The 12,169-nt window shown below is 41.4% G+C and overlaps 1 protein-coding gene across 5 annotated transcripts in view; it reads left to right on the top strand.

Moving 5' to 3' along the window:
* PLXNA2 (plexin A2) overlaps positions 1 to 12,169 on the top strand; it is a 451,621-nt gene that overhangs the window by 37,264 nt on the left and 402,188 nt on the right. For 4 of the 5 annotated variants that reach the window (XM_044446912.1, XM_044446919.1, XM_044446929.1 and 1 more), the window contains exon 2: positions 2,594 to 2,713. The exons of the other annotated variant lie outside the window; for it this stretch is intronic. In XM_044446912.1, coding sequence (XP_044302847.1) covers positions 2,677 to 2,713 — 37 coding nt within the window. In that variant the 5' untranslated portion in view covers positions 2,594 to 2,676. The remainder of the gene's footprint in view (positions 1 to 2,593; positions 2,714 to 12,169) is intronic. 5 annotated transcript variants of the gene reach the window in all.

Raw genomic sequence — 12,169 nt, 5'->3', positions numbered from 1 at the left:
AATAATAGGTGCCTTGCCCTGAACCTCCATTCTGCATCTGGCTTTCACTGATGGAACTCAGGGCTCTAGCAAAACCAAGGTAGTTTCCACAAGGCTGAAGTCTGCTGTACATCATGTGAAACACAAATCCATTGGTAAAAATAGGAGTGGGCAATTTGTGACCCTGCAGGTACTTCAGCCTACAAGTTGTCCATTAAGTTTCAAAAGCTGTGGTCTCCTAGCAGATTCCACCATGGGGAACTTCTCAAAGGAATCCTGACCTGATGTGGTGAACAGTGGAAAGGAACATTAGGCACACCCAGAGACAGAGAGAAAGGGATTGGCCCATTTCACTGCTGAAAGTGAAATATCTCTTTGTCAAAAGAAAGAAAGCAGACCTTGGTAATTTAATGGTGCATGAGTGGCTAATGCACATTTAAAAGTTTCCCCTGATCCATGGTCGTTTTTCTGAATGAGATTATCTCATGTTTTTCTAATTGTCTGCATATAAGACTGATGGTAGTCCATAGCATCTGTCTGCTACTAAAGCAAAGAGAGAGAAAGAAAAGACTAATCATGCCTCCTGCTCCCACATGAAGATTAAATGACACTTCCCTCACACCACCACGACTGCCTGCTCCTGCTCTTCCATCAGTAAGAATTGTCATTTGAATAATAATACTATGGCCTCCATTAAGATGACAGTGGCGAAAAAAATCAGCTAAAACCCTGTGATTATGCCTCCAATCTAATAATTATTTAAATACCAGATAATGCCTTTCAGACTAATTGAGGCCTTTCAGCTGCGTGCATTCGATTGCATTGCTGCATTTACTACATCTCAGCTGCCTTTACCAAATGGATCCAAATTGCTTTTAAAGTTGCATTTATAGGCTACATAAATTATATAGCACTCTCCCCCTCCACCACTGCTCAACACACCCTACAAAGTGGTTGAACAGTAAAAATGATTTCAGTTAACTTGTTTGTATTAACCTGTTTACAAAATAAGGGGATGGAGGGAAAATAGGGTGCATAGTGCACATACAGTGGGTTAAGTATAACTGTGGAAGAAGAGAAACATACCTAATGTCAAGCTGAGAAGGAAAATCAAGAACTGCAAGTACCACATTGGCACTAAAGATTGCATGGTGTGACTACCTTCCGAATCTGCTTTACTGGCTTGTTGTAATAGTTGATTGTTGCTATTACTGAGTACAGTGGTACTTCAGCTCACGAATGCCTCAGTTCATGACCAAGTAGGGTCGTAAACAGAAATTTCAGAGAAAAATTGCCTCAGTTTGCGAACTCCGCATTGGGTGACAACCACAATCATGCCCATCTCCCCCTACATGATCACGCCTGTGATCACACCCATCTTCCCCCCCCCCGACATCTCCCCCACAAGCCTGCCCATGATCGCAGCCATCTCCCCCACCCCCCACCAGCATGATTACTATCGCACGATTACAGTTTGGACTCTCCCTCCAAACAATAACCTCCCCCCCACACCTAGGTTAGTGTTCTCTACTGTACTGTACTTTATTACTTTGTTTCAAATTTTTGTGATTAAAAAATATATATTTACAGAATGCATTAACCTTTTTACATTGAACCTTATGGGGAAATTTGACTGGGGTCATGACAAAATTGGGTCAGGACCAGAGTGTGGAACGGATTAAGTTCATGAGCCAAGGTACCACTGTATTGTTTTGCATCTTTACTTATTTTTGGCTGCCTTCAGCAGTTCATAGTAATGAAATGTGGAGGGTACAGTTTGATAAATAATAAAAATAAAGCAAGCAAGCTGTTCCCAGAAGTGATGTTTCACAGAGAGAGGGTGGCCATCAAGGTACTAGGCAGTGGAAACAAGAAAGCAGTTCTTCAAGGTGACCTCCAGATGTTTTGGACTACAGTTCCTAACCACTGACTATAGGAGCTGAGGCAATTGGAAGATGAAGTCCTAAGTATCTGGATGATGGAGGACTGCTGTGATGTGATCAGGGCTGAATCCTACTGGTGAGTCTACTCCCACCAGTCTTATTTATGTAAATGAGAATTTTGTACAATCATCATCACCTGCACGTTGGGCTTATCTTTTTATTAGATGATGCAATTGCCTTGCATGAAATTATGTATTAATAGATATGAACAATGGCAGATAGCCTTTTATTGTTTTACTGGAATATTAATTATGAACAATTCACTGGACTAGATCCTGCCGCTTAGAGCTGTAGTTGGGAACATGTGGCCCTCCAGCTGGAGTTGGACAGCAATTCCCATGAGCCCTAGCCAGCATAGTTGAGCGTGACACAATTCAAGTCCAGTAGTAGCCAGAAGGTCACATGTTCCCCATCCCTGCGTTTAGAGACTTTGGTTAGCAGTTCCATATCCTAGTTCTCTTGACAGAATCCCCTGCCCCCAAACCAAGCTTAACTGTCAAGAGAGTTGTGAAAATAATTGATTAGAAATATACTGGAACCAAGGAGTTGCTTTTAGAATTAAAAAATGCATGCATTTCTTTGTTTTTGTGACTTTTTTGAGTCTTTATATTAAGTCCAGATGTTTACAATGCTCTTGGTGATTGATTGATATTTATGTATTTACATTTTAGATTTCCCCTGATGAAGAGTTTATTCAGGCTTGAAATACTTTGGGTCTCCTAGTTCTTGTTTCTTTGTTTTAATACACTCAGACATGAGACCCACTGATTGTGATATGGACAATTTTTCAAGTAAGTGGATTTAGGATCTCAGCCTTTGTCAGAATTTCTTTTCGTTTTTTTAGTATAGAGTTTTTCCTCCCTGCTACAAAGGCAAAACAAGTTACCTTGCCATGTATTTTTCTCTTAACACACACACACACACACACACACACACACGTACATGGTGTGTGTGTGCATGCATGTAAATGCATGCATACTCAATACACACTTTCTCTCTTGGTATCTCCCCCCAACCCCACTGTCACTTTATCAGAGAACAAAATGGTTCTCTTGTTCTGGTCACTGGTGTTTATTAAGGGTTATCGGACTCCCTTTGTCCACTTGAACAACAGGCAGCAGTGTCAAGGGTCTTCCTTAGAGCAGAAGCACTCGAGTCACTTAATTTTGCTCTTTGGAAGTGATATGACTCCAGAAAAGGAGAATTTTATTTTGTAAAAGTTGGCTCAGAAAATTAATGAGAGGAAACCTGTGAGCGAAATTGAACTGAAAGGTGAGCCTATAACCCTTTCCTACCAGTCCCATTCTCTTTCCTTCCTCTAATTCATGCTCACCTCACGGTAACTCTGCAGCTCCATGGCTGCAGTCTTTCTCCTCATAATAGGAACTGTACTGTACTTTCCCTTTCATTAACGCTGAGACAGGTACAATAACTGCAAATGAAAAGGCCTCTGAAAGAGAAGGAGCAATCACTTAGCTGAACTGGCTGCCTGTTACGGTTGCCCTTACCCCTTTCCTCTCTTGTCACTGACCCCTAGGAGTGCCTTAGTTACCTGGAAAAAACACCTGTCTCTCCCTAGTTTCCCCTATCAGGGAGAAATGTTAACAAGCTGAAGGTGACTCTCTTCAGTGGCACTTGCTTATCAGCCCTTGGTTTTGACAGGGCTTAATGCTTCATAAATTGTTTTGTTTTAAAATGGGAAACGAGTATAAAACTGGATGACTTGCAGACTTCTCCTTGAGCCTTTCATGTATCTAATGCACATCTGAGGCTTCTTCCTTATTTAGGGAGTAAGCCCCTCAGAATGAATGGGGCAACTTAGCTGATACTTGGGGTAACCCTCCCCTCTGCAGCCTGTGCTGTTATTCCCATGGTAATAAAGAACTGGATTACTATTAATAGTCTTCTAAAATATTGGTTCAGTAGAGCTATCTCAGATTAACAGGAAGTAGTAGGTATATCGTAGAAATACTGTCCTATACAGAGTGGTTTATTGTTAGAAAGATGCCTTCCACAGCTGCTTCCCTTTAGATGTGTTGGGCAGTACTAGATACTCACTGAAACTGCTAAGACCTGTTGTCCAAGGCATCTGGAGCACACTAGGTTGGGGAAGGCTCCTGTAATGCTTTAAGGATGAAGGGCATAGCTGAGGTGTTTGGATTTAACTCGGATTCAGAGAAAGACAGATGCATGGCAAGGCAGCTTTGAAACCAGCCCAGAACCTTACAACATGCTATGGTTTCTTGACTGGTTTCAGAACCACCCCATCACATACTTTGCCAAGTTGGACAACAAGGGAAGCTGCATGCCATGAGGGTAATTAAGGAAATTACGCAGTGTGTGATCTGCTTGTAGGAGGAGGGAAAAGACCACTATGGGTTTTAAGAAAAGCACCAGTGAACTATATCTGAATACCACTAATTAAAGAGAACTGTTTTGCTGGACTACATAGTCTACACATGTGAAAGGGGCTCACAAGAATACCTGTTGAAATCACTGCACCAGAATACAAAGGAGTAATCCCTCCTTGTGCCTTTGTACTATATAGTGCTGAGGCTTAAGCTTCATGCTGCATAAGTGCTTGGTATGAAGCTACTCCTTGTTGGGTTGTTTTTAATAACCCAGATAACTGCACCAGGAACTAATCTGGGTCAGATCCAGGACACAAAGCCAGGGAAGCTACTTTCCTCCCCTTCCTTTTCTGAAACATGCCCTCCCAGCAACAGTTTTTATAAGTAAAATCTCCTGACAGGGGGACAGTGCACTTGAAGTGGGAAGGATTAAACCTTTACTCCAGGAGCACAATTGTGCTGATCTGGATTGGGAGCCCCACATGTAATTTGATGCTTGAAAAAAAGAAAAAGGTGTGCAGCTGTATGCTGCATAATTAACATGTGTAGTTTAACCCTCAGGTGTAGCCTCTTTCAGGGCAGAGATTTTGTACTGCATGCCAAGACAATCTGATTTTTCTTTGGAAATTCTGCTAATTGAGGCACTTGTGTTCTCTGTAGCAGATGAATTGGTTGTGCTCATTTGTGGATTGCAATCTTGTGAATTAGAGAAGTGTCACCTCTGATTTAAAGGTGAGGAACTCAGATAAAGAAGCAATATTTCTAAGCAACCCAGAAGTTTTTGAGACTGAGTAAAATGTTTGCAGGCACAGTATATGATTACAATGTTCAATGTACTTCAAATGTATTATCCTGACATTAGATAAGAGTACATAGCTACCTATATTCATGGATGGGCTAATTTTTGAATCAAGAACTTCTTAGCCCTCAGCACTACTATATTACACCACTTCTTCTTCTGCAGACTAAGTATGGAATTATTATTATTTTATTCTTACACAAGTAATTAATGCTTCAGTAGAGAGTTAGACAGGCCTTTTGTTAGCATACACTGGTGCTAATGCCTCTGCTCCCTCTTCTATACTGGGCAGCCCTATCTAGAATGTTACCATGTTACGCTTCTCAGAACTCCATAGAGTAGCATAGCATCATTCCAGGGCATTGTGGGACATTTAAAGTGGAGGTTTCCCAGATGCCCATCACTATTGCTAGGTAATCAGAGGGGAGTTACAGTCATAGAAGGGAAAGCCTGCTTGGTGAGAACTTCCTCAGCCCTGTGACTGCATCTGGTTTTACAAACACATTAATTCTCACTGAAACTATAGTGAGAGTTATATATATTCTAGCTTAGGGTTCTTCATGCCCAAAGCATAGTGTGGGCAGAGCAGGGGTTGCTCTGAGGAGCTCAGCTGGGGATAAGGAACTATTATGGAGCTATTAACAAGGCCAAGCTCCAGAAGGCATTGGGAGATTAACTGTTCCCTGCCAGCTGCTCCTCTTCCTGGTCATCTGCTCAGTCATTATTTGCAGCTAGATCTTCTCTGTCTCCCAGGTAGAGCCTCCTAGTAGCTGAACTGGCACTTCTATGCCAATTTTGAGCTTCCCAACAGGTTCACTGCTTCCTTCACACCTGAGTTACCCTTCACACCCTGTAGGGTCCTCTGTGAGAAGGAAGTCTGCTCAGGATGAGATCATGATAATATATCTAGACCTATATACTGAAATAGTACAAAAGTTTAGTAATTCAATGAGAACTCAGTCAATGTGGCAGCAGTTCAAAGATGTGGACAAATTCACGGTATCTTCAAATGTTGTTTTTCCCAGAGTAACAGGAAGCTTTAAATCTTTGCTGCATTCCATTATTGCTTAATGGCCAACTTACTTTCTGCTTCCATGAAGCTGAACATGTCTCTCTTAGACTGCTTCTTAACCTGCTTTGCATCAGATATGCTGAGTCATGAAAACAGGTTACTACAGAAGGTGATCTTTATCTCAAAGCACTAAATCCTGGATTGTAGCTTCCTGCATGGTACTTCAGTTCATCTTTCCTGTGCTCTTACCCTGAGGGGTAGCTCTAGGCTACAGGTTTGCATTTGGCTAGGTTCTGCAGAAAACAGTGAAATTGGGCTTCCTTGCTCCATTTTCTCTTAGAAGGCAAAATAAACTAATAGGTGTTCTTCTAATGCAGCTCATTTACATTCAAGCTCTATTGTGCTTAATTTTTAAAACAAAGGGTGACAGGGCTCAGGCCCTGCCTTATTAAAAAGAGTATCTTAGAGCTAGAAAAGATATGGCCATTTTCCTATAAGAAAAGGAGAAAGCAGATGGAATGTTTAGCCTGGAAATAATAGCAGCTAATAGCAAAATCCTATGCTTGTGTACTTAACTCCTATTTAATTCAATGGACTTGACAGTAAAAAAAATGTGCCCAGGATTTTAGCCTAATTACACAAATACACACACATACACTTCTCAGCGGTTGGACTTATTTCTGTACTTCTAAAGTACAGAAGACCATAAGACAGGGAACCTGAGGCACCCAAAGGAATGTATCTTTTTGTAATTCACACAGAAAACTGGAACCAGGAATAGAACTGCTTTTGTGTAAAATAAAATATTACAGATTTCAAGGCTGAAGTGGTTATGGTAACAACAATCATAGAACAAAGCTTTTGATTTCTGAAGCTTCCCTGACTTTACAGTTCCATTTAGCTGGAACTTACTTTATTGCTTTAAAAACCAGCCCTCAGGTATATGAAATCATATTGGAAGTGTTACTTGGATAACAAGGCCTTTAAAGCATTTTCACAGGATTAAGTTAAAAGAAGTTCTGATTCTAGCTTAGCAGCCACTGTCCTATAAAACTATTTTGTAGCTGCATTCTGCAGCATTTCATGTAAGTGGGGACTTCTTATGTGGAAAGGAACTACGAAGCGCAAAGCATTTCATCTCTTCTCATGGTGTTTTTTTCCTTACATAGCTTGAGGAAGGGGGTGGTTTTGGGGAAGGAAAATACACATGGCTTTTAATAACTTTGTAGCCCGGAAGGGTGGATAAAAGGCTCTCTGATGTAAGCCTTCATCACACAACCAGCGCTTTTCTAAGGCAAGCCTCCCATTTCCTAAGGAAATCCCAACCTTAGGACACCTGACTTTGTTCATAATGTTCTTATGTTTAAATGAGAGAAGGGAGCAGGCAGGTAGGACAATGAATACCCAAAAGGTTCTTCTCTAGCCCTTTGCTTCCTGATTGATTTCATTCTATTTAGCATTATTTCATATTTTGATACTCACATTACCAACTGCTAGCTGTTTGCTCCCTCCTCAGCCAACCTGTGCCAAACAGGTCAATGAACTTGCAGGATCTGAATCAGAGCTTGCAGGATCTGAATCACTGACAAGCCTGTAAAAGCTTGTGGAAAATCTAAACCTATTCATGCAAGGTTCATGTTTATGTAGACAACAGGTGAGCTACAGTTTGAAGCCTTCACATGAACAGGTCATATGGTGAATAGGCCCTGTCAGGATGAGGGCAGTTTTTGAGAAGAGAAAGATTAAGGCTCAACTTTGCTACTACAAAGATGAGGCGGGATTCATATAGCCTGATGAATGTCTTCACTATCCTAATGTTAAAGGTTGGGTGTATACAAAGCAACAGAAACATGTCTTTCCCAGCATCATGTATAACAGGCATGTTGGCCCCAGGGGCCAAACTGGATGTTTGCTGGGGGGACAGAGGATTACACATGTACTTGCATGCACACACAAATTCTTTCTCTTGGACTCACGCACTAACATCCTCTAATTGTTTACACCTCTTTCCAGCATACACAGCACTCGTGCTTAACCTAAAAGCAAAACATCATGGTCTTGCATCAGCAGCTTTATGTCACAGCATAAAGTTGTGGAATCCCCTTTTTGTGCCCAGAAATCCCTGACTTGCTTGCTCAGAAACAGCCATACAAATGGGTGGCATGGTTCCTGCCATAGAAACCTTACAGAATCCCCAAAGCACCTTGGGAAGAAGGCAAAAAATAAAAATAAAAATCAAGCACTGTATCCCACAACACTCGAGGAACAAGTCTTCTATGGCTAGAACCTTCTTTTCAACAATGGTAGATGCTGCAAATCTGGAAAACTTCTAAACAAGGCTGGGATGTTTACACTAGATTATATGAATACTTTGAATCATTCAAAGCATGAGCTTGGAACATTCTTATTAGGGCCTTATTAGGTTATGCATGGCAACTTCTGTCAGTTCTTTAATGTTCTTTGGTATAAGGAACCTCTGTGCATATAGATGACTAAAAGTAGCCTTTGAAACTGATGGAAACTGTTCCATTTCACTAAGCTGGAATCTGCTATAGTCTCTTTACTTAGATAAGTAGACATTGTTGAAGAGATTGATTCCATCTTCGATTAAGCAGAAGATAATAAGGCAGAGCTGACCCAGACATTTCACTGCCTGGGGCTTAGCAGCAAATGGTGCCCTCTTCTTCTCCAAGTCAAGTCACATAGCACCCAGGGCAAACCGAATGATTCTGATACCTGAAGCAGAAAATCCAACAAGCACTTCTCCCTCTCTTTGGTAGTAAAATATATATTACATAATGATGTGCTGCCCTTTCAGAACATCAGACTCAGGCTGTGTGCAGTGTATTTAGGCAATGTTACAGTTGGTAGAAGAAACACTGGTGATTTCTGCAGCAAACCTCAACATGTGGAAGTAAAGATGCTTGTACAGATGCCTGGGATACATGATGGGGCTTAAGTTCTAGATCACATATATACATATGTTTAAAGATGAATGCAGTCCTTCCACATTTCATGTTTTCTTTGTAAAAATGGGTACGATTCTGGTCCTTCCATGACGCTCATAACATGTAGCACTGTTGTTGCATAGTCCCCCTATGTTAATTTACAGAAAATGGATGCTTTGAGCACTATGAATGCTAAAATCCAAGGAGCTCTGTGTAAGTGGACATCCAAAACTAGTTGAGTGAGGATCATAGCAAATAGATTTCAGATTATATGCAAATAGCACTTTGTCCTATCTGAGCCCAGTTCATACTTTTGTTTGTAGAAGAAGGGCAGCTGCTAAACTCAGCCCCATTGCAACAAATGCTCCTTCAAACAGATACCATGCACAGCGGATGACCAGCATACAGATCAGAAGAAGATGCAAGGTAGTATTGAAGGAAACATCCTGCTGGTGCCCACCAAAGCCAGTCAAGGGCTGCCCTGCTGTGACAGCAACGAGCAGGGACTAAGCCATTTCTAGTCAGGGTAAGCTTCAGCTAGCATTCAGAAAAGAAAGGGGCAGGTGAAGTTGGAGGTTCTTCAAGCTTCAGTAATACTGTTCATTGAAATCCAAGAATGTAACTGACAAAAGCCCTGTGATATCTTTACATAAAGGTCAAATGGCTTTTGAAGAAAGTATGTCACTCTTACCTGTGTTGTGGCAGGAAAATCATTCTTTTTCCAGAAAGTACTTGAGCATCTCAGTAATTTATCCGCATCTTTTCTTTAAGTTCCTTCACTTGCTTGATTCACTGTTTTTCATTTTGTTTCTGAATTTAAGACTTAAAGACAAATGAGGGTGTGAAGGGAGGGGTATTCTGATTGCTTCTAAATAATAAAACTAGGGATTAGATCATCTATAACAGTGGGGAGTGGATAACTGGCAGTCCTTCAGCTTAATTTCATATGGCCCTCAGCATGAAATAAGTTCCTTTCTTTTTGACTGTGGCTGGATTTTATTGATGCCCATTTCCTCCCTTAATTCTTCTAACTCTTGTAGCAGAGGGAGGGAAATTTTGCCCATATTTGGCATCCAGCTCCCTGCCTAGTACACCAGAAAGAATTAGAATGAACAGAGGATAAGAAAGGAACATAAACTATTCTGGTTACTACAGAAGACACTAGAACAGGGTAGGCAATTTTTGGGAGTTGGGAGCACATTTGACAATTTGAGAAACTATCCCAGGTACCACCACAAAGTGACTACCAAGGACAAATAACCTGCCCAAAAGACTGAGTAAAAAGTAAAGGTGCAGTCTTAGCCTGAAAATACTAAACTCTTTGTACCTGCAATTTTCAGGACTAACAAACTTATTTAACAGCAATAGAATTGCAAGTAAAAAAAAAATCAAAAGGTGGATGTAGGGCATGTTCATGGGTATCAAGGAAGATGTTTGAGGTTGCATTGCCGCCTACTAGTACTCTAGAGGCTAATGCAAGCATAGGCACTCACAAGCACAGGTGGAATGGTGCTTAACAAAGGAGGGCACCATCTATTTTGAACAAATCAGTTCAGGGCTTTGTGTGGGATTTTTATGCAGGGACTTTATGGGGGCTCCATCCCCTTGGCATAATGAACTCTCTAAGAAATGGAAGAAAAGTTTCTAAAGATTACTCATGAGGTAATGTAGTACTAAACAGAAAAAAAGGTTACTCATGAGGATATTTACACTAGGGCTCTGTCAGTCTCTTCTAATTCCTCTGGTAGTGATGCAGTACCCTTGGTGTAGCAAGCCATTTCATCTGGACTAGGGAATTTATGGGATGGGGAGGGTTAGACTGCTAGATGGCTGCAGAATGCAGAGCACTGCTACTTTGCATTTAAGCAAAGCAAGGGCAGGGAAAGGGAAATGTTGATGGCAAGAGGCAGTGGCCTTCTAGCAAGGAGGGGTGAGCACCTTTGTAATGCCTGGGTCTGGCTGGGGGGCAGATTCCCTGCTTCTTTCCATGCCCCTTTTTAATTTTGAAGGACATAGATCAACAAAAGCTCCAACATAGAAATGGCAGCATTCAATAAAATGATCACATGGGACTGCTTATATGCAGGGGTGCTCAAACTTTTTCAACAGGGGGCCAGTTGAAAGGTGGCGGTGGTGGTGGATGCGTGTGGGGCGAGGTGGCAGCTTGCTCACTCAGAGATCATTTTCTCTGAGCAAGTCCAAAACCTCTGAGGTGGGCCAGATAAATGGGCATGGTGGGCCAGATCTGGCCTGCAGGCCATAGTTTGAGGACCCATGGGTTAATGTGTGTGCTATTATAAAGGACTGGGAGAAACACATTAGGAAGGCAAAAGAAGAACCCATCTGGGAATTTCAGAAACACCAAGAAAGAAACCAAGCAGATGTAGCAAGTGTACCTGGCAAACCTAATCCTCTCACTATCAAGTGTTGAACTGACATCTGCATCCTCTTCCCTTTTGACGCTTCCCTGAACCTTCAGCAAGTCCAGAAAGGGGAGTTATTGTCTTTCTGCACTGCAGCTCCTTGTCAAAGTAGCTCCTCTTGTTGCTCCAATGTCTCTTTTCTATTGCTCAATCTTTAAATTTGCACAAAAGCAAATTTAGAAAATGGAAGGAAAATTTCTGCAAATTTAGAGGCTGAGTAATTTGGCTACAGCTGGTTCTGGCATCCAAAGAAATGACTTAGAGCTATTTCTTCTGTCCATGAACATTTTAATCAGGTAGTGTCCATAGATATGTTAACTGGAGGCCTGTCTTTCCAGGAAAGAAGGTGCTAGATTCTAGGAAGTTTAGTGTCCTTGATCAACTTTGTTCCCTCCTTGCTGCTCCCCTAGCACAATAAATACAGTGGAAAAATGCTCTTGTATTCTTCCCACAGATCAAGACTTTTGTTTGTTGTAAACTGCCCAGACAGCTTTGGCTAGTGGGTGTTATAAAAGTTAAATAACTAATAAAATAAAGTACTTTTCACTGCTGTCCTTTATATAATAGGTGAAGCACAGCACACCTAGTACATTACATAGCAGATAATTCTTCATCAGCATCATTTTATGCTTCAGTCCTTCCCAGCTGTACACATAAAGTGCAGCACCGTGTGTCTGGTAATGCAAGTTGTTGTCGATTGAAGGAGCACAGTTC

This window comes from Varanus komodoensis, unplaced genomic scaffold (assembly GCF_004798865.1).
Source record: "Varanus komodoensis strain SLA01 unplaced genomic scaffold, ASM479886v1 scaffold1, whole genome shotgun sequence".
Lineage (NCBI taxonomy): Eukaryota > Metazoa > Chordata > Lepidosauria > Squamata > Varanidae > Varanus > Varanus komodoensis.
The sequence above is the reverse complement of the archived record's forward strand: the minus strand, read 5'-3'. Positions and strand labels throughout refer to the sequence as shown.